Source organism: Vipera berus (assembly GCF_964194415.1).
Source record: "Vipera berus genome assembly, chromosome: 10".
NCBI lineage: Eukaryota > Metazoa > Chordata > Lepidosauria > Squamata > Viperidae > Vipera > Vipera berus.
Genome location: NC_138213.1, coordinates 436,316 through 462,709, shown reverse-complemented (window position 1 = coordinate 462,709; position 26,394 = coordinate 436,316). Strand labels below are relative to the sequence as shown.

General features: G+C 57.6%; 2 protein-coding genes across 5 annotated transcripts; one reads left to right on the top strand and one right to left on the bottom strand.

Annotated features, from left to right (window-relative positions):
- Positions 1 to 73: 73 nt before the first annotated feature.
- Positions 74 to 17,759, top strand: WWP2 (WW domain containing E3 ubiquitin protein ligase 2). Of its 3 annotated transcripts, none has more exons than XM_081335790.1 (24): positions 80 to 170; positions 598 to 660; positions 1,712 to 1,859; positions 2,184 to 2,305; positions 5,258 to 5,398; positions 5,800 to 5,896; positions 7,356 to 7,477; positions 7,681 to 7,846; positions 9,080 to 9,169; positions 9,398 to 9,542; positions 10,863 to 10,917; positions 12,125 to 12,206; positions 12,426 to 12,554; positions 12,646 to 12,724; positions 12,827 to 12,898; positions 12,977 to 13,065; positions 13,412 to 13,571; positions 14,586 to 14,719; positions 15,032 to 15,172; positions 15,318 to 15,438; positions 16,091 to 16,195; positions 16,338 to 16,434; positions 16,548 to 16,620; positions 16,714 to 17,759. In XM_081335790.1, the coding sequence occupies exons 2-24, from the start codon at positions 612 to 614 to the stop codon at positions 16,811 to 16,813; spliced, it is 2,517 nt and encodes an 838-aa protein (XP_081191916.1). In that variant the 5' UTR covers positions 80 to 170; positions 598 to 611; the 3' UTR covers positions 16,814 to 17,759. The 3 variants fall into 3 exon arrangements, with proteins under 3 accessions (XP_081191917.1, XP_081191916.1, XP_081191915.1); XM_081335789.1 differs by having other exon boundaries at positions 9,368 to 9,542; XM_081335791.1 differs by lacking the exon at positions 2,184 to 2,305 and having other exon boundaries at positions 74 to 170; positions 9,368 to 9,542.
- A 1,351-nt stretch (positions 17,760 to 19,110) lies between these two features.
- On the bottom strand, positions 19,111 to 22,032 carry PSMD7 (proteasome 26S subunit, non-ATPase 7). Of its 2 annotated transcripts, XM_081336049.1 has the most exons (8): positions 21,862 to 22,032; positions 21,676 to 21,767; positions 21,502 to 21,594; positions 21,318 to 21,415; positions 21,150 to 21,230; positions 20,829 to 20,920; positions 20,193 to 20,641; positions 19,111 to 19,477 (listed from the first exon to the last, which is right to left on the bottom strand). In XM_081336049.1, exons 1-7 carry the CDS (start codon positions 21,933 to 21,935, stop codon positions 20,203 to 20,205), a joined length of 969 nt encoding a protein of 322 aa, XP_081192175.1. In that variant the 5' UTR covers positions 21,936 to 22,032; the 3' UTR covers positions 19,111 to 19,477; positions 20,193 to 20,202. The 2 variants fall into 2 exon arrangements, with proteins under 2 accessions (XP_081192175.1, XP_081192174.1); XM_081336048.1 differs by lacking the exon at positions 19,111 to 19,477 and having other exon boundaries at positions 20,153 to 20,641; positions 21,862 to 22,031.
- Between the last annotated feature and the right edge of the window lie 4,362 nt (positions 22,033 to 26,394).

Below are 26,394 nucleotides of genomic sequence, written 5' to 3'. Positions count from 1 at the left end.
CTCATGCGGCCGCTCTGCTCCCCACGCTCCGCTCGTTGGTCCGGCCGTGCCCGGGTGACCCGTCGTCACGTGACGGCTCCAGAGGCGGAAGCGCTCCGCGGCCGCGCCGGGAATCCCCAGTCAGAGGCCGGCGGGGCCCCGGAGGTCGCAGTCGCCGCGTCGCTCCGCAGGTGGGTTGAGGGAGCGCCGGCCAGAGCTCCAGCCCATTCTCCTCGGCCCGCTCTGGGCCGCGCTCCCCGCCACCTCGGCGGGAGGGTCGCCTCAGGCCTCCCCCGGAGCGGCGGCGCCCTCCGAACCCCGGCGCGCCCGAGCCCCCTGGCCCCCTTTGGCCCCTCCCTGGCTTCCTCTGGCTGGCCGCGCCGCGACGGGACCTCGCCGAGGCTGCCCCTTTCCCCGAGCCGCGGCGGAGCTGGGGCTGCGGGCTCGTCCCGCGGTGGTCGCCGCGCTCTCGGGCGGCCCACGGGAAGCCCCTACGTGGGGAGGGGCCTCGGCAGCAGGCCGGTCTCTTTGCGGGGCTGGGCCGAGAGCCCGTCGCGTCGGGGATGCTCTGCGGACGGCCCAGCCTGGAGCTGAGGCGCTGTCCCCCGCCTCTTGCAGGTCCTGATGACCAGATGGCCTCCGAGGGGCTTGCCGGGGAGAAATCTCCACTGACTGTGAGAGGTGGGTCCCGCTTTACCTTTAGTCTGCCCTTCTAACTGCCCCCAGCCCCGTATTTGGCTGGGGCCCCTCCTGCCAGGGGAGGAAGTGCTCCCCTCCCGTCTGGCCAAGGTTCACGGCCAGCATCAGATTTTCTCGGCCTTCCGTAAGGGAAGGGTGAAATGCTGTTTTTTTTTCTGGTGGAGGAACCCATGGCGCCCTCTTGGGGGTGAGGGGAGACTGGAGCTCTTCCTGTCATCCCAAGAATCGTCTCCTGGCAGCTTTCATAAGAGCAGATGCAGTTTCTGAACTGTTCTTGGGTATCTTAGCAGGAAACCAGCCCTCTCATGGCTTCCGTGTGCAGGGTGACGTTTCCTCGAACCATTCACTGCAGCTCGGGTTGCTCAGCCTAGGTCTTACTGGGGTATGTGAGAGAATGTCTCTCTCTTCTCTTACATACACCCCTTTCTTTAAAGCTCACACACACTATCTGGAAAGCTGTCTGCGTAGCGTTTGTTCTTCCTGTTTAGTGACCCTGAAAAACATGGTCACTCCCTGCTTGCCCCTAACTCTGTGTCCTTTGGAACCAGTAACTCAGCCTGGTACAGATGCAGCATAGATGGGGGGAGGCCCTCGGCACGCCCCTTGCCCATGGAAGTGCTTGCTTGGGTGGCCCCTTCAGGATGCCAGCTGCTTGCTATGCCCCCTGAGTGCCACTAGGGGGCTCCCAAAGCTCAGCAGCTTCTCCCACAGTCTGGTCGGCCGCTGGCGCTGCCCTGATTCCCTCCCAACTTTGCCACCTGGGAGGTTTCCAGGGAGATTTGGCTCCAGATGTGGGGATGGGTGCTCCCTCAGTTGGCCCATCGAGACAATGGCTGCTTTGCACCTATGAAACTTTGTCTAAATGCTTCCAATTGATTGAAACAAAAGTTGGTGTGCATTTTTGCCCCAGGGCCTCAAAGGACAAATGCTTCTGTGTGCAGAGTGGACTGGATGAGGAGGGGGAGAGGGGAGGAGGGGGGTAGAAGTTGGGATGAGTGCAGGTGGTCACATCTGTCCCTTCTTCCTTCCACAGTTGTTTCAGCAAAGCCCAAGGCCCAGGGCCGCCAGTCTCGGATCACCTCCTTTGTGGAGATAGTAGTAGATGGACTCGCCAATGAGGCCAAGAAAACAGGGAAGCAGACCGGGAGCTCCGAGCTGCTCTGGAATGAGAGCCTGGTGCTGTAAGGACCGAGGCCCTGAGCATTTGGGGGTGGGGGGGAGGGACAGTATTGTTCCTTCAGCCATACATTCCTGCATCAGCTGGGCTGCCTACCATAGAAGCAGCCTCTTGCTGACCCAGGGCTGGGTTGTTGGGTTGCTGATTCCTCTGCCACCACTGCGTCCAGGTTGGTCTGCTCTTAAGAGCGTGAAAGAAAGAGAGAGCAGAACGCTGGGTGCTTCTGTCTTCTGCTCTTGGGTCCTGCTTAGGTTTCCCCCCAATTTTTTAATGGTTTGCCTGTCAGCCTGGTTCCAGGGGTTCAACAGCCCATCCTTCTCTCTCCCAGGAACGTCACTTCTCAAAGCCACCTGGATCTGAAGCTCTGGAGCTGTCACACCCTGCGCAATGAGCTGCTTGGAGTGGCGTCTGTCAACCTCTCCAGCATGCTGAAGCAGAGCAAGGGGAAAGGTATCTCTCTGCTCCACTCAGCCCTGCCTTCCTGGCCTCACTGGGCCTCCTGGCAGCAGAAACAGGAAAGAAACAAGGCCACCTTGTCAGCAGCTGGGCGGCCTCCTAGGCCCGCAGTGGGGCGATGGCGGCAGCAGCAGCTGCCAGGAAGGAGGTCATCCCTCCTCTGGCTGCTGGCCATCTGCTGCCCCCCTTGGCAGCTACTTGAGGTGGCCCTCGGCAGCTGTGCTGCATAAAGGTCTCCATTCAGGGGCAGCACAGCACTCAGTCTGTTCAGCCCAGCTCCTCCCCCCCCCCCCGGGTCCCATGCAGAGGAAGCTCTCGCCTCCTGAGTGGGGCTGGGCTGAAAGAAAATGAGGAGAGCCAGGAGTGGGGGCTCCAGTCTTCTGGTCTGGCAGCGTTGGTCCTGCTACCTTGGAGATCTCTACCACTTGGCACAAGAGTGCCAGATTGAGTCAGGACCCTCGTGTGAGGTTTGGGAGCCATAGCTGCCCTTGGAAGCACTGGGGCCTTTGGGGGCTGCCTGGGCCCTGAAGTGCACTTAGTGGCTGGGGCCAGAGGGCAATACTGGGGCGAGCCTCCCCTTTTCCCATCTGCTTGCTCACTGGAGCTGTCGCCGTCCTCTGTGCATACAATGCTCCTTTCATAAGGCAAAAGGCAGTTTGGGGAAGCAAATGGAGACGGTTCTGCTGGATACAGAATGGAATTTGCCTGGCCTCAACTGCGAGGAAAGGCTTTGAACACCAGCTGGGCCCCAGGGCTCCGTGGTGGACACTGCTCCAGCTGTCATAACCCAGAGTCAGAGAGATTTGGGGCGATGGGGAGGCCTGGCTGCTCCGTCGCCTCCATTTCCCAAGGGAAGAGCTGGCATTTCTGCCTGGCTTTCCCCAGGAATGGGACAACCGATGGATTTCACATCCCAAAGTCTTTGGAAGGCACCACTGAGGGAGAGTGAGGAGGGGGAGGCCAACTCGCCTCTCTGAAAGAGTGCCTGGCCCTTGGCTTGGCTCCCTCTTGCCAGGCTCTGCCCAAGAGGTGCCACTTGATGGGAAGAGCAGACGTGGGTGGACTGACCTGGTGGCTCTCCTGCTTGGCCATCCTTCTTTAAGCAATGACCCATTCTGGCCAAACACTGAGGCAACAGAGTCCCCAGGAGCTGCCTTCAACCGCTTTGTGGGGTCCAGCTGGTCTTCCTGTGCCCTGCCAATTGCCCCCCTCCTTGAGTTTGAGGCTGCTTGTTGGCCCCTTCTGCTCCTCAATGGCCTGTCAGAGGTGGGGGTGGGAATGGGGAGGCAGGCAGCCCTTTGCAGGAGGTATGAAACACATCCAGACCCCTCCAGCACCTCCTTGCAAGGGCCTCTTTGCTCTCCACTCTTAGCGGGGAGGGGTCTCCCTTTCCTGGCTGGCCTGATGAGCCCAACCCCAGCGCTGTCTTGCAGCTGGGCTGGGAGGAGGCCCTGTGCCAAAGCTGGAGGGCTGGGTGGGTAGTTGATTTCCTGATCATGGTTGTACCTGGAGGAGAGAGTGTGTGGGGGGGAGGGGGGTGTTAACAGAAAACCAGTCAGTTCTGTGGGTGGACTCTACTGAAGAGCCGAAACAGAGCCCTCCCTGCCCCCTTCTGGTCCCCCCCCATTTTTGCAGCTCCAGCCGGTGCCAATGGTGGCATGCGAGGAAGGAGCAAAGGCTGGCTTATCTCTGCAGACAACAGCCATACAGGCTGCTGCTTGGCGTGGGGGCTCTCCTGGGCCAGGGAGGGCAGCCCCTCCAGCAGGACTCACCCCATGGGAAACTGGGTATTGGGGCCCCTTCTCTCTCCCCCTGCACACACAGAGCTGTTCAGCAGCCTTTCAAGACTTGGGAGGGGGCTGCTGCTTCTCAACTTCGGTGCAGCCTGTTACTTCCAGCTTTTTCCACGGAGCACCTCTGGATTTCCAGATCTTAAAATATGGAATCAACACTGAAAACAGTTTTCCAGAAGAGAATCTGGGTGCTATTTAAAAAAGAGAGAATGCCATATTGTAGTTTTAAAATTCTTTTTCCCCTTTATTGGCAAGTTTAATGTACTAATTTGTGACTAGTTGCAATTCTGGAGTACTTTTATGTACCCTTTTCAAACACTTCTCCACCCAGCCCAAAATTAAGACTTTTCCTTTCTCTCTAAACCAAGTCTCCTTCCTGTAAGGGCTATTCTTCCCAAGCCCAATTCCGTTCCTTTCCCTCCCCCAGACTCCTCATTCAGCCTTGGGAGGTGCATCAGGGACCCTTTTTCGGAAGGCGACTGGCCTGCTCCCTCCCTGCTGGGGCTACTGCCCGAGACTCCCTCTTCCTGCCCCCCCAGTGGGGGTCCCAGCCACGGGAAGCTCTGCTGCTTGGAAGCCCATTCAAGGCTCAGTGTGCCTTTGTGCCCCTCTCTGGGGACCCCCACTGAACAACTGAAGGGGGCCTGGCCTTGATGGGGCCCACAAGTGGGGCTTTCCTTATGTGGGGATGTGCTGAGTCCTCCCCTTGGAGGGGGCCTCTCATCTTTCTGGGGGCCAAAGAGGATCCGGGTAGCAGCAGTGGGGAAGTGGACGGTTGCGATGGGGCAGAACAGAAGTCAAAGGTCTTTATGGGATGTCTCCCGCAGCATGAAAAGAGACGTCTCCGGGCAGCCTGCCGGGCTCCCTTCTGGAAACCAGGCTAGTGGGGGTGGGGGGTGGGGTGTCTCTGCAGGGTGTCCTGAGCAAGGCTGCCATCTTTGGGGTATTTCACGGCAGGCTGCCCTCAGTTCTGTGCAGTTGGAGTTGGGCCCCGGAGAGCAGGTGGGAACAGGCTGATGGGGAGGCAATGGATCCTGCAGGGGGTTGAGCTGGCAGCTCTGCTCAGGCTGCCCGTGAGGAGGAGAGCAGAGCCCTGGGTGAAGCAGGCTCGGGCATTGTGGGCGCTGATGGGCGATGGCTTTCACCCTCGCAGTGGAGAACAAGCCGATGACCTTGAACCTGCAGGCAGAGAACAAAGGTGGCCTCCTCTCGGGTGGTGAGCTGATGGTCTTCCTGGATGGGCCTGGCATTGAGGTGGGCAGCCTGCCTAGTGGCCCTGTGGCAACAGGCGAAGGTGAGCGAGGAGGCGCTGCCCAGGATGGCTGGCCCTTCCTGTCCCCGTCTGCCTTTGCAGTGGTGGGGCTGTGCCCTGGGGAGCCTGCAGGAGCCTCGTGCCCCGCCAGCTGAGCCCTCTGGGCAGAGGCTCCTGCTCTGCGGCAAGTAAGCGAGGCTGGCACCTTCCAGGGGCTTTCTGGGAATGGGCTCCGGGGTCTGCTGGGAAGCACCGACCCAGGGAGCCGCCCTGGGCAAAATTGCCTGAGGCACAAAGGGAGATGCCTCTGGGCGCCCCACAGAACCCCTAACCTTTTCTCCAGGCCTGTCTTCTATTGTAAGCCCTCAGTCCTGGGGGGGGAGGACGGGGCAGGATGCTCTCCAGGCTTGGCTCTCTGCATTCCCCACTTCTTGCACTTTCAGGGCCCCAGGGAGCCGGGAGGGAGTTTGGGGACCCAGCTTCATCCCCGGAGAACAGGCCCCAGGCCTCCGGCACAAACTGCCTTGGCGGTTGGTCCAGGTAAGGCTCCGGGTGGGAGTGCCCCACAAGGGTGGAGAAGTTGCCCGAAGGCTCCTTGGGCTGCAGGGGGAAGAGAGCCAGCCCTACTGCTCCCCCCAAAGCGTGCTGCCCTTCCCTCCTCCTAGCTGAGGTCGTCCTGTGGGGCCCTTGCAGAGCCCCTGGCCAGATGCCCTGTGGGTCAGTTGGCTGCAGCAAATGCTCCCTCAGAGGGGGCTCAGGGGCTGCATCTCGGGCCACTCCCTTGTGTGTGTGCTTGGGGGGTCCGACTGCCACATTGGCTGCGCCTTTCCTGAGTGAGGAACCGGCATCAGGGAGGGGAGCTGGAGATGCGTCACCCAGCCTCTGCTGCTCCTTTGCCCCCCCCCCAAAAGTCTCCTCTGCTGTTCTGCCCATGCTGGGCCTCTGGCATGGTGGCTCTGTGTCTCGCACAGGCTCTTGGATGGGGGAGCTGAGGCCCTGGCTTGCTCTCCTGGCCTGTGGTTGCCCTCCCCCGCCTCCTGGCTCTGTGGGCCCGGTGCCCACCCCTGTCATTTCCCTGGTCCTATATTAAGCTCCATAAGCTTTGCCACGTGACTGCCCTGGTTCACTTCCACAAGCTATTAAAAGATAATTGGCTTTTAGGAGCCCAAGTTAGGAGCCCATAGGAAGGTACATTCAGCCCTCTCAGCCACTGCTAGTCGTTCTTCAGAAGCAGCCACTGGGTTTCTGGAAGCCTCTGTGTGTGTGTGTGTGTGTGTGTGTGTGTGTGTGTGCCTCCCTGCCTCGTACCGCATGCCAGGGACAGCCTTGCACCCACTGCCCCCGGGCTTGCTTCTGCTGTTTTCTCTCCCCTTCGCCTGTGCCTGACCTGGTGTTAGTTCCATGGCATTTTTGATGTGTGGGATCATACCACCCCATCGGGTGAGTCAGTGAGTTGATTATAATTGTATTAATTGATCTTTGTCATCAATCTTATAACATGGTTCTTTAGTGCCTCAGGAAAGGGGACAGCCCATTCCTTGGGAGCCTGCCGAGCTGAGGGTTCTGGGAATTGCAGTTTGCTTGAGAGGCCTCCCTACTTCTGCCCTGAACGCTTGAGTGGCCCTTGGGATCCTGCAGCGTGAGGGTGCTGAGCAGGGCAGAGGCGGCCAGCTTTCCAGCTCTGAGCCAGGCCCGCCCAGCCCGTGTGTGGCTCACACGGTGCATCCCAGGCCAGGCACCGGTGCCCACCCTCTTCATGTCAACCAGCTGGGCTCATCCAAGGCCCGGGGAGATGCTGGCGCCCGGTAGGAGAATTGGTGGCCATCTGTGCCAAGCATCTCCTGGGGCTGCTAACCCTCCAGATTCTGCCCAGCTCCCCTCTTGCCCAGGAGTCACAGGAACTGAACAAACGGTGCAGTGGCAACCCCAGTCCCTCTTTGTGAAGAGGCCTGGGGGGGGCAGGCATCAGTGGTGATCTCCTCTTTTCTTTCCTCCCCAGAGCACCCAGGTCAGCAGCGGAAGCCCCGAGGCAGAATGTGGCCACCCTGCATCACAGCCCGATCCTGAAGACCGAGCCTCAGCAGCTGGGCAGAGGCCTGGAGGGCAGCCAGAGCAGGGCAGGTTGGCCTGGGAAGAGGGGAGATGCCCGTCTAGCAGCCCCTAGGTTGACAGTTGCATTGTGGTGGTGATGAGGCTCCAGGTGCTGCACTCAGGCTGGAGCTGTTGGGAATTGTGGTTCAGCAGCCCCCAGAGGTGCCTGGGGCCTCTGTGCCACTGTGGGACGAAGCACTTTTGAGCCAAAGTAGGGGATTCTCTCTTTGCAGTGAATGGAGAGTCCGAGAGCTCTGCAGCTGAGGAAGAGGGGGCTGGGCCCCCAGAGGGATCCCCCCAACCCAGTGCGGCTCACCCCCCTGCAGAGGCAGAGGAGCCAGGCTCAGGCAGCCAGTCCTCCCACGGGGCAGTCCAGGCGCTGGAGACTCTGCCATCTGGGTAAGGGGCAAGGAGCCCTCCACCTAGAGAGCCAGGAAGGAGGGGGCGTCTTTGGGTTTGTTCAGCAGACGGGGGGGGGGGGCTTTGGGGCAGGCCTTGGAAGGAGAGGCCGGCAGTCTGGCACACAGCTCTGGCCTCCCTTCACAGAAGGCTCTTTTGCGTGCCGACAACCCCCCCTCCAGAGCCCAGCAGTCTCCCGCATTTTCCAATGGAAGCACTCTTAGTACGGTGTCTCCTGGGTGGGTGTGTCACCGCTGGGTACTCAGTGCGTCCTTGTGTAGTTGTGTGGAGCCCTGTTGTGTTTGGCTCAGCGGCCGTTGGAAAAATCCCAGCCTCTCAGAAGCTCTTTCATCCCCTGCCTCGTCCGGGGATCGGCTGCGGTGAGCAGAGAGTCCCTGTGGTCTGGGGGCAAGACTCCCGCATGCAGTCCCTGAATCCTCTTTCCCCCAGAAGGTGGGGAGGGGGTCCCTGGTGGCTTCACACCCCGACTTGTGTTGGCCCTCCGTTCTCCAGTGGCCCAGAACCCTGCTTTGCTAAGCCCAGTTGGCCTCGGTGAGGGCTTCAAAGTGCTGGAGTTGGCCTCTGCAGAGGAGACGGTTTCCTGGGGACCCATTCAGAAGGCCCCTCCCCAGTGGACTTGCTGGCTGCCCCCACTTCCTGTCCTCCAGCCCAGCATCTGGTTCCTATCAGCAGTGCGTCTGGTCCATCCCGTCCCCATTAACCCAGGGTGTGCGCCCGCTCCCCATTTGCCTGTCTCTGCTGCACACAAAGGTGCATTATGCTGCCTGCCACAAGCACAGCACAGGCGCGAGGCCGGGCCTCTTGCTCAGCCTGGCTGTCCTGCTCCCAGCAAGGCACACCAGCCTCAGCCGCCAGAAACGAGCAGCCCAGGTTGCTGTGCTTGGCCCGTGGCTTGCTTGCAGGTGCTGGAGGGGGGTACAGCAGCAGCTGTCTTTGCTGTATTTAAGAGTCTAGTCCTCAGGACTTTGAGAGCAGGAGGTCCTTGACCAGGGAGATGCCTGTCAGGGGCTGAAGTTGTTCTTCCTGGCCAGACAAAAATGGGAGGGGGATCCTATTTGAGACGGCAGAGATTGCATTCAGGCACTTGCTGTGAGTCCCCACAAGGCCCAGCTTGATTTTCCAAGAGATTCCCAAACCCACAGAGGGAAGCCCGGGGGGGGACTATGGGAATGGCCCCCACAGTTCCCCTTATTTTTTCCTCCTTTCCTTCAGGTGGGAGCAGCGGGAGCTGCCTAACGGGAGGGTCTACTATGTGGACCACAACACCAAGAGCACCACCTGGGAGCGCCCCCTTCCACCAGGGTAGGTACTGCAAGTTGCAGGGCTTGGCCTGGGGGATGCCCCAGCGGCCCCCAAGGCAGCAGATTCCGGCTTCAGGCAAGCAGATAGAGGGCGGTGCCCCCCCTCCAAACGCCCCTTGACCCTGGCCAGCAGCCTGGAGGTGCTGGACGCCCACAGACATGGGGGACCCTGACAAGGCCGCCTCCCTTTCCTGTGTAGCTGGGAGAAACGTGTGGACCCCCGTGGCAGGTACTACTTTGTGGACCACAATACACGCACCACCACGTGGCAGCGCCCCACAGCTGAGTACGTGCGCACCTACGAGCAGTGGCAGAGTCAGCGCAATCAGCTCCAAGGCGCCATGCAGCAGTTCAGCCAGAGGTTCCTCTACCAGGTAGGGGCTGCCACCCCCCCCCCAGGGGGATCCCGCTGCGGCACCTCAGAGGCAAAAGACCCGGCTGGAAACTGACAGACGGAAGGGCGGTTGGGTCCCGCAGTTCAGGCAGACCCCCCTTTGGGGGGGTTTCTTCTCAAGCATTCTTGAAATTGGAGGATCTTTCTGGCTTCACTGAATCTTCCAAGAAACCTGGAGAACAGGGCCCATAGGTGGGAAGCGGCCATCTTTAATCCAGACAGTAGTCAGACGAAGGCAAGCAGAGCAGGAAGCAAAAGCCCTTTTGCCCTGGGCTGCGTTGCTCACTTGTTATCTGGAGCCTCTTTAGGACTCTCAGCTGCCCAGCTCTGAAGACCCGAGTGCCGGGCAGTCCCTGGCAGTTGGCTCAGGCGGCAGCAGGGGCAGCCGTGCAGGGCAGGGTAGGTAGCTAGGTAGGTGGGGAGGGAGGGAAGGGGAGGGAAGGGGAGGGAAAGGAAGAAGGGCTCCATTCCCTGGCGTGACAGGGCCAAGGACGCCGGGGGCAGGTCGCTCTGAAAAGGCACCTCCTGTGCCCTTCATTGGCAGCACAGTCCTGGGCTGGAGCGGCTAGGCGTTCGGGGAGTAAAGTCCCTAACAAGCTGCTATGTGCAACTTCACAGTGTAGGCTAGGATTCGACTCCCCCCCCCCCCCCCCGCCTTTTATTGGGTGGGAATTAGCCCTATGCACCTTTAGGGCACAATAACTGCTTTTTCAGCCTCCTAGCTCTGACTACTCTGGCTGGCTGCTCTCTCCGGAGACCCTGCTGAGAGCTGGGGAGGGGGCTATCTAAACAACCGGCTGTGCCGCACCTCCCGGCCCGCCCCCTTGGCCCGGAGTTACATAAAGGTGCTTTGTACCGGCCTGGGCGGAGGGGGGTGCTGGGGAGACGCCTGTCTGGGTGGCATGAATGTGCCCTCTCAGGCCGAGCCTGCCTCACGCCCAGGCGTTGGTTTCACGGCCCCGTGCGAGGGGGAGGAGGCGATGGTGGGCGTCAGGCCGAGCCAGGAAGCTCTGGGCGTGGCGGGCTGGTGGGAATGATTTCATTGGAAAGGCCTGCGATATTTTTTCCCTGTTGCGTGTGGCTGGAGGAGCTGGCTGTGGGGCTGTGGTGGGGCTCATCGCCTCAGCCAGCACGGGGCCAGAGGCGCTCCTGCTCTTGCCCTGAGCAGGACACGCCAGATGCCGCTCGGCTCCCCTTGCAGCCCCTGGGCAAAGTGGGCAGCGCCAGGGGTGGGAGAGGAGCCAGCGGTTGCTGCCTCCAAGCCTGACCAGCCTGGCACTACTGCCTTTGCTCCTTCCAGTCCTCCGGCACGGCTGCTGACAATGACCCCTTGGGCCCACTTCCTTCTGGCTGGGGTAAGTACTTTGAACTCCAGTGTAGCCTGTTCTGGGCTCTGAATTCAAATCCTGCCTTTGTAAATCTGCCTACTTTCTTGTCTCCTGCACTGAGGGGCCTCTGTTGGAGTTTCTGCATTCACCTCTTTTCACATGTGGGGAGGGGGAAACTTTGTTGCTGATGAGCCCAGTTTCCCTGAGAGACCGAGGGAGCCCCAAAGTCTGTGACAGGAATCTTGAGGGGTGGGTGATGAAACGGCCTCATGGCAGCTTTGTGGCCCTTGCACTGCAGCACAAGCCAGGGGGCCAGGAGCCCACCTGCTCAGGAGTGATCCACACAGTTCTGTGGTAGTGAAGCCTAGTGAGAGATGGCTTGCAGCTGCACCAGGGTCCAGGAAGCTCTCAGTGCGAGTCCTCCCTTGGGCAGCCGTTCTCTTTCAGCCCAGCCCATCTCGCAGGGTTGTGGGGAAGATGGGAAGCAGCAGCATTCTGTACGTTGCCTGGAGTCGTCCAAAATACAGCTGAGTTATCAATAATGCTCCAAACAGCTTTTCTCCCTGCCTTTCCAAGGGTCGCGAGTCCCCCGTTCTTAGGGCAGAAGAGCCAAATGGTTTTTCTGGGGTGCTGGGAGCATTCTCAGCTGGGCAGGGGAGGGGGGTGCAGGGCTGGGGGCAGAGCAGAATGGCAGGGAGGAGAGGGGAGGGGGTCCGCCACGAGGCCCTTCAGCAGGACTCCCAGTCCTGCTCCTTGGGCCCCGAGGCTCTGGTGGCCAAGACGGTCCCAAGAGGCACAGACCGTGTGCAGAGGGCCCAGCAGGAGGCAACCTGAGCCCGATGGGACGAGCGGGGGGCCCTGGTGCCTTCCAGGTGCCCCTGCTGTCCGCTTGACCTTGACCAGCCGGCCCCCTGGCCTTTCTCTGGGGCCGAGACTGAGCAGTTCAGCGGCCATCCCTGGGCCGGTCCTGCCCTTCTCCAGTGGGGCGTCTGTCCATCCCGTGGGTTAGAGAAGGCAGTCCTTTGGGGCCCATCCGGTCCTGGGGGCCCAAAGAAGGGGGGGCCTGAACCAGAGCCCTTCAGGGTCAGCAAACCCCGACTTCGGGTGGGGCGTGGTCCCGGCTTCCCTCCTGGTTAGGCTGCTGTGGGGCAGCTTTGCCAGAGCTTCTCAGAGCTCTTCTTGGGGCTCTGTGCTGCTGTCCAGAAGCGTCTCCACATCTCTCCTTCCCTTACAGAGAAGCGGCAGGACAACGGGCGAGTGTACTATGTGAACCACAACACCCGCACCACACAATGGGAAGACCCTCGCACGCAGGGGTGGGTAGCACACCAGCACGCCTGAACTGCCTTTTGTCCCAGCGCCCCTCTTAGTCTGCTGGCTGGAGGGCCAGGCTAGGGTGCTCCCCCCCAATGTCCTGCCTGCTCCCAGAGGGGCCTCGAGGCAGGACAGGACGGGCCCAGCAGGGAGGGAGGGAGGGAGGGAGGGAGGGGATGTGGCCGAATCACCAGCTGGGCACCCTTCCCTCCTGTGGCCAGGATGATCCAGGAGCCGGCACTGCCCCCCGGCTGGGAGATGAAGTACACGAGCGAGCGGGTACGGTACTTTGTGGATCACAACACCCGCACCACCACCTTCAAAGACCCCCGCCCTGGATTTGAGTCTGGGTATGTCCCTCCCTGCCTTGCGAACGGGGCCAGCTGGGCCTCTGGGCGCCCCAAGTGCTGTGGGAGCCTTCATCTCTGTCTCCCCTCCTAGGAGCAAGCAGGGGGGCTCCCCGGGCGCTTACGACCGGAGCTTCCGTTGGAAGTTTCACCAGTTCCGCTTCCTTTGCCATGTGAGTCCTTGGGGGGCAGGGCGGGCAGTGCCAAGGAACGGCTGGGGGAGGGGGGCTGGCAGCGCAGCCGGTAGGACCCTCACGGCCCTTTCTCCTCCACAGTCCAATGCTCTCCCCAGCCACGTCAAGATCAGCGTCTCGCGGCAGACGCTCTTTGAGGATTCTTTCCAGCAGGTGAGCCTGAGCCTTTGCGGGGGACCCCCTCTCCGTCCCCCCCCCCAGTCTGACCCTCATTGCGGCTTCTCTTTCCAGATCATGAACATGAAGCCCTATGACCTGCGGCGCCGGCTGTACATCATTATGCGTGGGGAGGAGGGACTGGACTACGGGGGCATTGCCCGGTGAGTGTCGGCAGGGCATGATGTTCTAACACACACACACACACACACACACACACACACACACGAAACTTTATCCCGTCCTCCTGGAAGGTGTGGAAGAAGCAGGCAGAAAGGAGCAGGGCAGCCATGCACTCCTGCCTGCCAAGGGCCGCCGGGAGTTCTCTCGGTGTCCCGCCAGTGGTTTTACCCTATGGTAGGTGACCTGGTGCTGTTCTACCACAGGGTAGAACCACGGACGGGATGCCGGGCTCTACACCGCGCAAGGCAGCCGGGGCTCGGGGAGAGAGGTTGGGGGGGGGCCTGCCAGGGGGCAAAGGAGCTTCACCAGCCACTCCTCCCTCCCCAGCGAGTGGTTCTTCCTCCTGTCCCACGAGGTGCTGAACCCCATGTACTGCCTCTTCGAGTATGCCGCCAAGAACAACTACTGCCTGCAGATCAACCCTGCCTCCTCCATCAACCCTGACCACCTCACCTACTTCCGCTTCATTGGCCGCTTCATCGCCATGGTGAGCCAGTCCCTCCCTTCTAACCCCAGGGGGACCCAAGCTACTTCCCCTGGCTGGCTGGGGTCAAAGTCCAGGTGTCCGCCCACCTTCAGTGCTTTTGGCAAAGGTGGGCTGGTGGGGATAGGCAGCAGCCTGGCTGGCCCGGAGCACCCCCTCCAGGGGCAACTTGTTTGCAATGGGGGGGGTACTTCATTTGGAGCAAAAGGGCTCCCCGACTTGGTAACGTTGGAGGAGGAGAGCCACCTTAGTTTAGAGTAGCCAGGTCAGGCAGAATCTGCTGGCACAAATCTGGTAAAAGACAGATGATTTTGTGAGCTCGACTGATGCCTTTGAATGCCCTTTATTAGTCAGGGAGGGTGGCGTGGACGCTTCCCCCCTGGGCCAAGGGGAGGTTTCCAGGCCCTTTCCAGCACCGCCTGCTCTCTCCTGGGGCCTCCTTTGGGAGGCCTTTGGGGAAAAGGCAGGCCTGGGGGTGGGGGGTTGTCAGGTTATGGGGCCTGGCTGCCAGCAAGGGAGGGAGGGAGCAGGGGCTTACAAGACCTGGGTGATTTGGAAAGGAGGGAAAGAAAAAAATATGGGGAAAATAAGACAGTGCATTTTATAGGAATGAAAATATTTCCTTTTCTTAAAAAAAATCAGTATTCTGTCTCTGCTTAAGACTTAGCCTACAAATCAGGCAGAACTGAGGCTGGCCTAACGGCTGATGCAAAGGGGCACAGGCAGTGGCCTTGGTGTTCCCTCTCCAATCGCAGCCTCGCCGTTTCTTAGCAGAGAGGGAGGGGGCAGTGCCCTCTTCACCAGCCCCGGTGGTGGCCGAAGCTTTGGCTCTGTGGGCAGTTCTGGGCAGGCAGGCCTGTGGCAGGCTGCTCTGGGGACGCTGCTGGGCTTCTGTGTCACGCCGAGGTGGACGGCGCAGCTGTTGCTTAGAGCCCAGTTCAGCTGCTGAAATGCTGGGCCACCCTTCGGGGTCTTGGGGACAGGACTGGCGCCTTGAGAGGACCCCTTTCTTTGCAGGCGCTCTACCACGGCAAGTTTATCGACACGGGCTTCACCCTGCCCTTCTACAAGCGGATGCTGAACAAGCGCCCCACCCTGAAGGACCTGGAGTCCATCGACCCCGAATTCTACAACTCCATCCTCTGGATCAAGTCAGTTCTCCCGAGGCCCGTCTGGGCTCCTGCGCAGGGGGCCCCCTCAGTGTCTGCAGGAGAGCAGAACCTCCCTCTAGGTTTGCTCTCCTGGAGGGAGGGGGGCAAGGGGGGTGGGTTTCTAGCTGCCAAGCCCCTTACACTGTGGTTCCTTGGGGTTCAGCTTTAGGTGTCGGGGCAGTTTAGAAGTCGACACGGGGAGTGGTCCTGGAGGGCTTGCCGGCCAGAGTTCTGCTTGGCCTTGTGGAAGGCGCTTTGAGGCCCCAGGCCCCTACCCCGGGGGCCACCCCAGCTTCTCTCTGACCCTTGCAGGGAGAACAGCCTGGAGGAGTGCGCCCTGGAGCTCTACTTCATGCAGGACATGGAAGTCCTTGGCAAGGTGACCACCCACGAGCTGAAAGAGGGCGGGGAGGAACTCCGGGTCACTGAGGAGAACAAGGAAGAGTACATCATGTGAGCTGAGTCCTCTGGACCTTCCTGCTGGTGGCCCTGGGGGTGCTTGGAACCCCTGCAGGGTCGAGCAGTTGGGCCACCGGGTTTTACCGAGGGGGAGGAGGGCAGGATCCGGGGGTGGCTGAGCAGCCTTCTCCCCTTGCAGGCTGCTGACTGACTGGCGGTTCACACGGGGTGTTGAGGAGCAGACCAAGGCCTTCCTGGACGGCTTCAACGAGGTGGCCCCTCTGGAGTGGCTGCGCTACTTCGACGAGAAAGAGCTGGAGGTGAGCAGGCTGCTACGTGGGAGCAGGGACCACGGCTCTTTTCTCAGGAAGCTGCCGGTCCCGGCCCTGAGAGCCAGAAGCCTCACAGCCTCATCCGGCTGAGGGAGGCTGCTATTTGTTCAGGTTCAGTTTGGGGTTTTGGCCCCGGAGTCAGTTTTTGACTCCTTGAGGCTGCTTGCACAGGTCCCTGAGGTTTTCTTGGCAGGCTTTCCAGAAGTGGTTTGTCATTGTCTTCCCCCTGGAGCTGAGAGGGAGTGGCTGGCTTTCGTGCGTACAGAGCTCTGCCCATTTCTAGCCTGGTGCTTTAAACGCAACACCAAACCGGCTCTCTAGCCAGTCAGTCAGATGAGAAGGGCGTTCTAGGTGGACGAGAGGGTTGCCTTCCAAACCTCCCTTCCAGGGCCAGGCTGGCAGCTCCTGGCAGGGCCGGTGCACCATCCAGGAAGGCTACTGCAGGTGGTCTTGCTTTATTCCTCTCCAAATGCACATATGGAAGCATCTTTGATTCGTGGCCTCCGCTTCATCGGCCAGCGAGTTGTTGCAGTTTCCTTTGGCAGCTAAGCTGGCCTGCCGAGAGAGCTTGCCTCAGCTCCCTCCCGGAAGCCTCTTGGACAGGTGGCACCGACCGGGTCTCCTCCTGCTTCTTCTCCAGCTGATGCTGTGTGGCATGCAGGAAATTGACATGAGCGACTGGCAGAAGAACACCATCTACAGGCATTACACCAAGAGCAGCAAGCAGATCCAGTGGTTCTGGCAGGTGAGGAGCCAGAGAGACCAGGAGGGCTCTGCAGCCCCTCAGCCCTTGGATCCTTTGGAAGAGTCCACGGACGGGGGGGGGGGGGAATGAACCCAGGACTGGTCAAGAGATCTACCATCTCCTCGCCATCTGGCGATTGCAGGTGGTCAAGGAGATGGATAACGAGAAGAGAATTCGGCTTCTCCAGTTTGTGACAGGGACGTGCCGCCTGCCTGTCGGAGGATTCGCAGAGCTCATTGGTAAGTCTGCCCCCCCCATGGAATGAAGTGGGGAAGGAGGGCCCATTTGGGATGTCAGGCACCTGTTCCCCAGATGCGCAGAGTGTATTTCCTTCATGGCTCTTCTCCATCAGGCAGCAACGGACCCCAGAAATTCTGCATTGACAAAGTTGGCAAGGAGACCTGGCTGCCCCGCAGCCACACGTGGTGAGTCAGCGTGGCAGGACCTGCAAGACCCCCCACCCCCACCCCCAAAAGGGAATAGAGCTGCCCCTGCCAACCAGCCCTTGCCTCTTTCAGCTTCAACCGTCTGGATCTGCCTCCCTATAAGAGTTACGAGCAGCTGAAGGAGAAGCTGCTTTACGCCATCGAGGAGACCGAAGGATTCGGGCAGGAGTGAGGGGTGTCTGGAAGGAGCCTGAGAAGAGCCTGCCAGGAAGAACAGAATCCTGGGGGCACGGCATGGAGTGACCCTCTTGGGGACCGCTGGGGCAAGATCTTGTAGCGGAAGCTCCCCCTGCAAGGTTGGGGGGGAGCTGCATTTCCCTGGCCTCTCAGCCTCCTATCAAGGGCACTTTGGGTCTCCTGCAGACCCACCTCTCCCCACCTCCTGTCCAGCTGCTCCGACCAGGCCCTTTCCTCACCCACAAAGCACTTCAGCAACCCTCCCCCCCCCTGCCTTAATATTACCAGCTGGGGTGGGACTGCTACAGATTGGCTGGCCCCGAGACCTCAGTTGGGGCAGCTTCCACTGGCTGCTCTCCAGCCTGGACGATGCCCCAGCCTGGAAGATGTGACTCAGGGCAATCCTGCCTGTTCCCAGATGGTGCCCGGCAGCCTCGGCTCCTTTGCAGACCGGCTCTTGCTGTCAAGGCGCAGCCCCTGCTCTCTGGAGAGCCACAGCCAAGAGGCAGGCCTGGAGCCTGGCCATAGAAGGGCCCTGGGAAGCATCCGTGGGAATCTCCAGGCAGAACTGAGCAAAGGTCTTGCATGTCCCCCAAAGCAGGCAGCACGAGGGACAGTCGAAGGACTCCCTTGCGGTCGATCTGCGTGTGAACATTTGAATTCTGCGACCGATTGCCCCAGCTCGAGTTTGTGGCAGAGAAGCAGGCCGCTCCAGTCCCAGGAAGGGTGGGCTTGTACACCCTGCACTCTTGGGGGCCCTTTTCCTCCATGGAGAATATGTGTATGAATGTGTATAAAACATATGTGAATATATAAATTTGTATATAAACGTCTCTGGACAGAGAGAATTGCAATAGCTTTTGATGGGTTCTTAAGTAGTTTTGTACTGCACCATCTGCCTCAGTGATGCCACCTCTTGTGCAATAAACTATCCGCAGCTGCTCCTGCGTCTCTGTGCCGGGTGGGGGGGGGAAGGACCTAATTGGCAGGTGGCTCATTTCCAAGTGAAAAGGGAGGGGGGGGGAGCAGCTATGGTGGAAGAGAAGAGAGGTTGAGCTCAAGGGAGCCGACTACTGGCACGTTGCCTGCATTGCATTCTGCTTGCTGGTGACTGTACCGTGTTTATGGTGTGGGCAGCCTCTGCGCCTGCCTCTCTGCTGAATGGCATCAGTCCAGGCCCTGAAGCTGCAGACCAGCTAGCCTCTTCAGGCAAAACCTGCAGCCAGATGCTCCTGGTGCAAAAAGGGGCTTGTGTGTTTCCTCTGGCTGGAAGTGGTGAGCGGGTTCTTTGCGTTGCCAGAGACCCTGCTCCAAGGCAGGCGCCTGGTGAAGCCTGGGCGGTGGGTGCTTGCCCACCAAGTGCAGAAAGGCAACAAGAGGCCCAGGGAGACCAGGAGCCGAAGGAAGAGGGGGAAGCTGGAGGGGGTGGCGGTGTCGGAGGCAGCTCTTGGCACGATCCAGGTGTCCATGTATGCGCTCCGAGGGTGGAGAAGAACCTGGCCTGGCACAAAGGGCTCTGCTCCCCTGGCCTTGGCTCCAGGTGCCTGGCGAAGGAGCAGCCAGATTTTGCTTGGCCCAAAGCGGAGTGTTGCAAAGGCAGGATCCTGCTCTTCCCTGGGAGAACAGAGGGAAGGGCTCTACAGCACCCAGTGGGAAGTCAGGAGGCCAGCAGAGGGCCCTTTGCTAGCCCGTGAACATGCATTCCAGTTGTAGCTTTTGCTCCCCACCAACTTCAAACTGCCTATGGTGGTGCTGCCACCTTCCCTGCCCCTGTGCCCTTTCTGGCTGTGAAGCCCAGTGATTGGAGAAGCCCGGGCACTAGGGGCGTCCTTCAACTGTGCCACCTGCCACCCCTCCCATGGAGGAAACCCCTGGGGTGGGCCGGTCTGGCTGCTCCCTTTCTCCAAAGCCAACGGTGCTTCCACCCTCACAGCCACTTGAGCAGGGAAGCCCCAGGAACACCTCAGGCTCAGCAGGAGCCCTGGAAGTGGGCCTCCCCCTTTGCACAAGGATGTGGCCTTTTGGCCTGCCCCCTAGATAGAGGGGCTTAGTCTGAACTGCTGGCTCAAAGCAGCCCCAACCCTTTGTGAGGTTCCAGAGCTCTGGATCGGTCCCTCCTAGTCCCTGGCCAGAAAGAGTCTATTCTCTGGGGAAGAAACAAAGTGGTGGATCTCCAGCTTCATCCGGATTGGCAAGACGGCAATGGACTGGGACAAGATCATGCAATGGCACAGCGGGAAAAACTGATTCGAATTGGGATACTCTTTTAAGGAGGCTTACACTTTTTGAATATACTCAGATAGTGGGAGTGGCCAACCCCAGCATTTATTGCTTTGTTCACTACCAAAAATCTGAAATCTAGGGCAGAAATCTAGGACAAGCTTAAGTTTACAAACTGTAGCAGTTAAAAAGTTAAAACCAACGAACTTCTGTATGGAACCAGGAGTTTAGGCCAAAATACGGCTCTTCTGGCTAAGCATTTTGTGAATGTGACCACCATGGTCCATTAATAAACTTTTAGAGCTTAACAAGTTATTCATTTGGGGCCTTCCCTTCCCTTCATCTGCTGAGCACGACAGTGGCCCTGAAGGAGACTTCAGGCAGAAATCAAGGAGACTTGCCTTCCTGACAGCTTCAGTTCTGCTTGTTTTTCATCTAGCTGGAAGAAGGAAATGCAGAGAAAAATCACAATTTTTAGGCTCTCTGCTCAGAAAAATATATATCTGGCAAGACCCTTACATGCTTCCCAAATAAAGAAGTGTAAACAGTGCCAGGCCTCCTGTTTCCCACAGCAAGTTGTGCAAGAACTGACACCTGGTGGTGCAAATCACAAGTGCAAAAATCTCAGCTCCAGCACAAGAGACCAGTCTTCCCTGCCCCGTTTGCCCCCAAATGAAGCAGACACCAGATCAACCCTGCTGAGTTGGCAGGATGGCAGCGCCCAGGGAACATTCAGCTTCTTAGCAAGAATGCAGAGGGGCTGCCTTCCCACAGCAGCCCTCCCTCCTGCGTGGATAACTAGGAAGACGTTCCAGGCAGGAAGATGTGAAGCTTGAATTTAGCTAGGCCCTGGCTTAAAAACCCTAACCCCCACAAACTGCCCCCGTGGGTGATGATCCCACCTGCTTTGAAGCCCACAGCCTCCCAAGGATACCCGTGTGGCATTTGGACCGCAAAGGATCCAGGCTTCTTTCCCCCATAAGGCGGAATGAGGGCCTGCTTACATTTTGGCCTGTCCAGCAACCGCTGCAAGCACATTTCAGGCAGCCATGGACTCATCTGACTCTCAGTGCCCCCCACGCCACAGATAGAGAAGAACCTTCAACCAGAGCAGCCTGGTGCAATTTAATGCTTTTAATTTACAAATACAAAACCTGATTACTACTATTTCTTCTCCTTCTTCTCTTCTTTCTTGACTTCGCTTTTTTCCTTCTCCTTTTCCTTGTCATCTTTCCTCTCTTTCTTACTCTCCTCCTTCTCCTGACCCTCTTTCTTCTCGGCATCCCTGTTGGCAATCTTGTTGTTGATGAGGTTGTGCAGCGCTACCACCGAACGGATTAGAGAGGCCAGGTAGACCACCACCATCTGGTCGTTGGTCTTTAGGTAAAAGGCTTTGACGAATTCTTGCAGATTGACATCTGGCAATAGGTTGAAGACATCCTGGAGCTGGTAAATGATCTGGTGGTTGATGGGAAGCTTGCCAACTGCCACTTTTTCTAAGTAGCTCCTGATATCTAAGAGCTTGGAATTCAGTCCCTTCAAACCATGGACCTGGTTGGTGATGCGCTGGGAAAGTGTGCCCACTGTGGTGTCCTTAATGTCACTGGAAGAGCGAGGGAGGAGGAAGCAAGTCACGTCAACAAAACAAGCCATTCTCACGATCGTCTTCCAGGGGGCTCTTCTGGGTAATCAGGACCCAGAAGGTGGCCCCGCTTGTCTTTTGCCCCCCCCCCCGGCCTCTGGGGTGGCTGGAAGAACAAAGCACAAACCGCCACCTCCCAAGTGTTTACCGCAGCAAGTGCTCCACACCAACTTCTTCAGCTTCCTCCGCTCCAATTTCACTGGTCACATGCTCAAAAGTCTTGGACGTCGGGGTTCCATCCTTTAGGGCCAAGAGAAGACAAGCACGTCACGGCCAAGGAATCTGCTTCTGGGCAGGAAGGGCGTCTTTGCAAGCGAGGCGTTTAAACACCGGGAACCGAAGGTCTGCATGATGGCCACAGCCCCACTCCTGCTCCTCCCCGAAGGGAAAAGGGAAGCCAAACCTCCCAGCAGGGGAGCGGGGGGGGGCTTGGGGGAAGGCCCGGCCCCTGCCCTGCTGGGAGACTCACATCGTGGACCTCTTCCACAGAGATGTAGCCTTCGGTGGGCAGGCCAAGGTCCTTGGGCTTCACGTCGATGATCACCAGCACCTGAGTGGGAGACCCTCGTCAGGCCCATCGCCCCAGACAGAGTGGAGCCCCCCCCCCCCCGGTCATCTGGGCGGGTGCCTCCCTTACCGAGTTGGAGCAGTAGCGCTTCATGAGCTCGTTGATGGCGATGTCGTTCTTGTGCAGCTTTGGGCCGGTGTGGTACCAGCCGACGATCCGCTCGCGGGCTGGGGAAGTGGGGGCGGGAGGTCAATCGGGAGCCTCGGAAGGGCCCCTGCGGGGCCCATCCAGGGGGGGCAGGGGGGAGACTCACCGTTGACCTTCTTGAACATCCCGTACATGTTCTCCAGGTAGTCGTGGTCCAGGAACCAGACCGAGTCGTCCTTGTCGTCCTCGTCGAAGGGCACTGCGGGGGTAGAGCGGGGGGGGGCTTGAGCGGGGGGGGCTTGAGCGGGGGGGGGTCGCGAGGGGCGGGGCGCGCACTCACCGGCGAAGCTGTTGGAGACGTCCAGCACCTTCTTCTGCCACGAGCCCAGCAAGACGCCCACCACGCGCTTCTGGTTGCCCACCTTCCCGATCCTGCCGAGACAAGCGGGGAGGAGGTCAGGCCGCGCCCGTGACTCAGCAGCCCGGGCGGGGCGGGCGGGGGAGGGCCGGGCGGGCGGCTCCTCACCGGTTAAAGTGGTCCACCACGCTCAACAGCACCAGCGGGTGCACCACCACGCGCTCCACGGCCAGCTCCGGCATCGCGACGGCGGCGGGGGCTACGGCTCCCGGCGTGCTCCGCGGCCAAGTCACGGCGCCATCCGGGGCGGGCCTCCCGGGAGCTTCCGGCGCGAGAAACGGCTTCAGGAGCACTTCCGCCCTCCCTCCTCGAGCAGAAGAGCGGGCCGGAAAGAGCGGCCCCGAGCGGACGCCTGTCGTGCTGGACCCGGCCGGGCGGGGGCGCTGTGCCTGCTTTTGCAGTGCTGCTCCTGGGTCCGTCGATAGCCGTTCGCGGGTTGCGTTTATTCTACTTTATATATCATGTCTTGTTTTATTATTTTATTTTATGTTTTTTTTTTTTGATTTAGTTATTTTTTTCCCCTGGGAGGATTTTTGCCGCTTTCCAGCAGGAGGAGCCGTAGGGCCAGCCAGGCGAAGGGAGCTCCTTTTACCAATATACATATAAAACCCGAAGTTCAAATTAAGGAGCTCAATAAGTAATTTAGCGCATTGATTTCTGGGCATCTCTTAAGTGCCATTACACACTACGGATATTTTAAATGCTATTACCTAATAGAAGGCATGTTTTAAGCACCTTCTATTGATTTTATAACTCTTTTATTTTGCTGCCTTGGTTTAAAATCATTTTGACTACTGAGTAATCAAGAAGAAATATATTGTTGGTGTGAAATACAGTCAAGTTCCTAAAAACCGTTGACATTGTTAACTAAGCAGTTGCTGCTGTGCAGCCTGCTGTTGGGACAGGAGAAAAGGGTCTTGGACCCCTTGCCTCGAGCCCCCCCCCCCACCTTGAGGGCTCCTGGTACCCAGCAGGAATCGCCCCCTCCCAGGACTTGTTCAGTTAATTGGCTGACAGCAGATTTAAAGGGGAGGGCAAACTGGGAAAATAGATGTTGCGGAAGGGCGCTTAGGGCTGGGCACTGGATACTCCAGACACTCCCTGGACAGAAACCCACCCTGACATTAAATCACATAGAGACACTTGAGCACCATTGATGGGAAACTCTAAAGGCATTGGGGGCTCCCACAGAAAGTGCATTAATTTGTCCAAACACTCTTCATTGGTGGAGGACGTCAGCTGTGAGCCAAAGAGAGGGAAAGGAGATTTTGAAGGCTCCCCAGGTTCCAGCCTTAGCCAAAAGGAAGCTGCATTTGCTTGCAATAGGAATAATTCACCCAGCTTCCTAATACAACCCCCCCCCCCGCTGCGGCCGCCGCCAAATAAATGAAATCGCTCTGAAGTAGGCATGAAGAGGATAAACATGCAGGCTTTGGGCACATGCCCTGAGTGAAACAAGCATACTTCTTTCTATTAGTTACCAGGATTATTTATTCCCCTACTCTTAATTTTTATTTTATTTGCATGACATTTTTGAGATTGGGTGGGAGAAACTCCTATCTTCCCTTGTTAGGAAAACTCGAATAATGCTGACTTAGGATACATTTATAACAAAGAATTGTTATTCCACTTTGTAATGCAGTGTTGGGAAACAAAATTCAGTTATTCTGGCATTCATTCATTCTTGCATAGGCAATGCTAACTATCTTTTGTAACAAAGAGGTAGCACACTTTTGCTTTGCTCCCTGGAGAATCATACTCAAGGCACTATTAATTAATTGATAGTTAAATTAGTGGAATTGTAAGTTAATTGGCTCATGGAACCAGTTTTTAAAATCTATGTGTACATTTTCTTTAAAACAAAATTGCATACCTACCTAATTGTTAAAAAAGAAAAAATGTCAGTTATTCAACACAGTCTTCATATTTCTCATTAGAGTACATCACAATGAATGCCTAGTTTTCCATGTGTTTTTAAAGCATCCAACTTAAAGTGGTCCACGGAGAGAAGGAACATCTGCTTGCAATGGAGGAGGCCCCTGGAGGACCACTGTGTGGCAGCGTGCGTTGGTCCTGCTAGCTCTGAGTTATGAGTCTGAAGCCAACACATCTGGGGAGCACCTGACTGGGGAATGTTGTCCCTGGTGGAAGCAGTTACTATAGCAAACCTGGGACACTCTTCTAGCCAGTGGAGTCCACATCTGGATTGTGTAAGCTCTGCTGATTGGTCCTGGGTAACATCTTCAGCCTGTTTGCTCTAATTTTATGGTGGTGCTTAAAAACAGAGCCAGGCAGAGTTTGACCAGGCAGAGGCTGGCCCCTCTGGATACTGCTGCAAAGGGAATTGGGTGCTATTTCTTATGCTTACTGTCTTGGTCGATCTTTTGTCCCTGATATTTTAAGTTGAAAGTTACAGTTTCTTTATACTCCGAGGCATATTTTAGACGCCAGTTTCTAAATCCCTAAAAACCTGTGACATTCTGCAGCAGTTTGGGTTTTTTTTAATATAAATGTGTGCTTTTCAGTTGGCTCAAACCCTAAACAAACCAAACCCTAAACAGATACACAGACTTGCAGTTGTGTTTCCTGTTAATCATGTATGCAAAACTGCACTGAAAGAACCAGCAGAATGCTAAACAAGAATTGAAAAAAAAACAGATGTTTTCTTCCATCCTATTTATCTTGCTTTCTTTTACAAGAATGAGAAATTATGAAGAAAAAAAAACAGAAAATGTCATCAGGCTGCTTTTGTTAGCAACAAAACACAACAAACAAGCAAATCAACAAAAAGCATTTCTGATTATTTATTGCAGGGTGTGACTGAAAATTTGATTCCTTAGCTTGGAGATATTGAGGATATTCTATGAAAAAGAAAGAAAGGGGGATGAAGTGCCTGACTCAGAATGAAAGATAAATATGTAGTTTGAAATAGTCATCTCCTGACCTAGGCAGGACAATTCATTACCTCAACCAGGTAATGAGCCATGAATTCAAAGAAGGGAATTAATTTAATTTAATTTAATAATATTTCTATACCGCCCTTCTCCCGAAGGACTCAGGGCGGTGAACAGGGCAAGAATAAAAATACAGACTACAAAAGTTAAAACAAGATTAAATAAATGCCCACATACTAAAATACATCTTTAAAACCTAATAAAATAACAATAACAACCCCCCCAATCCCCTCATCAGGCCAGGCCAGCTTGTTCAAAAAAGTATGTTTTTAGCTCGCGGCGAAAGGAGCGGAGGTCGGGCGCCGTCTGGAGCTCAACCGGTAGCTGATTCCATAGCTCCGGGGCGCCCACAGAGAACGTCCTCCCCCTGGGGGCCACCAGTCGACATTCTCTGACCGGTGGCACCCTGAGGAGACCCTCTCTGTGGGAGCGCACAGGGCGGAGGGAAGTCGATGCCGGCAGCAGGTGTTCCCTCAGGTACTCCGGACCCCTGCCATGTAGGGCTTTGAACACCATTACTAGTACCTTGAATCTCACCCGGAAGGCAACTGGTAACCAATGCAGCTCACGGAGCAGAGGTGTAACGTGGGAGTATCGGGAGACTCCCAACACAACTCTCGCGGCTGCATTCTGTACCAGTTGGAGCTTCCGGGTGGTCCTCAAGGGCAGCCCCATGTAGAGAGCGTTGCAGTAGTCTAGTCGAGAGGTCACGAGCGCATGAGTGACCGTGCATAGATCATCCTGGCTTAGATAGGGCCGCAACTGGCGCACCAGGCGAACCTGGGCGAAAGCCCCCCTAGTCACAGCTCCTATGTGGTCTTCCAGGGTGAGCCGTGAATCTAGGAGGACTCCCAAGTTGCGAGCCCTATCTACGGGGGGTAATAGTTCACCCCCCATAGCGAGAGATGGAATGTCCGAATAAACCCGGGATGAAGGTATGCAAAGCCACTCAGTCTTGTCGGGGTTGAGTTGAAGTCTGTTCCTCCCCATCCAGACCCGAACCGCCTCCAGGCAACGGGACATCACGTTGAGGGCATCACTGGGGTGGTTTGGGGTCGAAAGGAAAAGCTGGGTATCATCAGCATACTGATGATACCCAACTCCAAAACCACGAATGATCTCACCCAGCGGTTTCATATAGATGTTGAACAGGAGAGGCGAGAGGACCGACCCCTGAGGAACTCCACAAATGAGAGACCTCGCGGTCGACCTCTGCCCTCCTGCCAACACCGACTGCGAACGTCCCTGGAGATAGGAGGAGAACCACTGTAAGACAGTGCCTCCCACTCCCAATCCCCTGAGACGCCGCAGCAAGATACCATGGTCGATGGTATCGAAAGCCGCTGAGAGGTCTAATAGGACCAGAACAGAGGAATGCCCCCTGTCCCGAGCCCTCCAGAGATCATTCACCAGCGCGACCAATGCCGTCTCCGTGCTGTGCCCGGGCCTGAAACCCGATTGGTACGGGTCTAGATAATCCGCTTCATCCAGGACCAGAGGGAGCTGATGTGCCACCACACTCTCAACAACCTTCGCAAGAAAGCGAAGGTTGGAGACAGGACAAAAGTTGTTCAATACAGCTGGGTCCAAGGCAGGCTTCTTGAGGAGAGGCCTCACCACCGCCTCTTTCAAGACGGCGGGGAAGCTACCCTCGCTCAGAGAAGCCGATATAACTGCCTGGAACCAG

Coding starts and splice junctions, on each gene's coding strand:
- PSMD7 (XM_081336049.1), bottom strand. CDS start 21,935: ATGCCGGAGCTGGCCGTGGAGCGCGTGGTGGTGCACCCGCTGGTGCTG. Junction 21,768..21,861: donor GTGGTGGACCACTTTAACCG/GTGAGGAGCCGC, acceptor TTGTCTCGGCAG/GATCGGGAAGGTGGGCAACC. Junction 21,416..21,501: donor GATGTTCAAGAAGGTCAACG/GTGAGTCTCCCC, acceptor CCACTTCCCCAG/CCCGCGAGCGGATCGTCGGC.
- WWP2 (XM_081335789.1), top strand. CDS start 612: ATGGCCTCCGAGGGGCTTGCCGGGGAGAAATCTCCACTGACTGTGAGA. Junction 9,543..10,862: donor GCCAGAGGTTCCTCTACCAG/GTAGGGGCTGCC, acceptor TGCTCCTTCCAG/TCCTCCGGCACGGCTGCTGA. Junction 15,439..16,090: donor TCGACGAGAAAGAGCTGGAG/GTGAGCAGGCTG, acceptor CTTCTTCTCCAG/CTGATGCTGTGTGGCATGCA.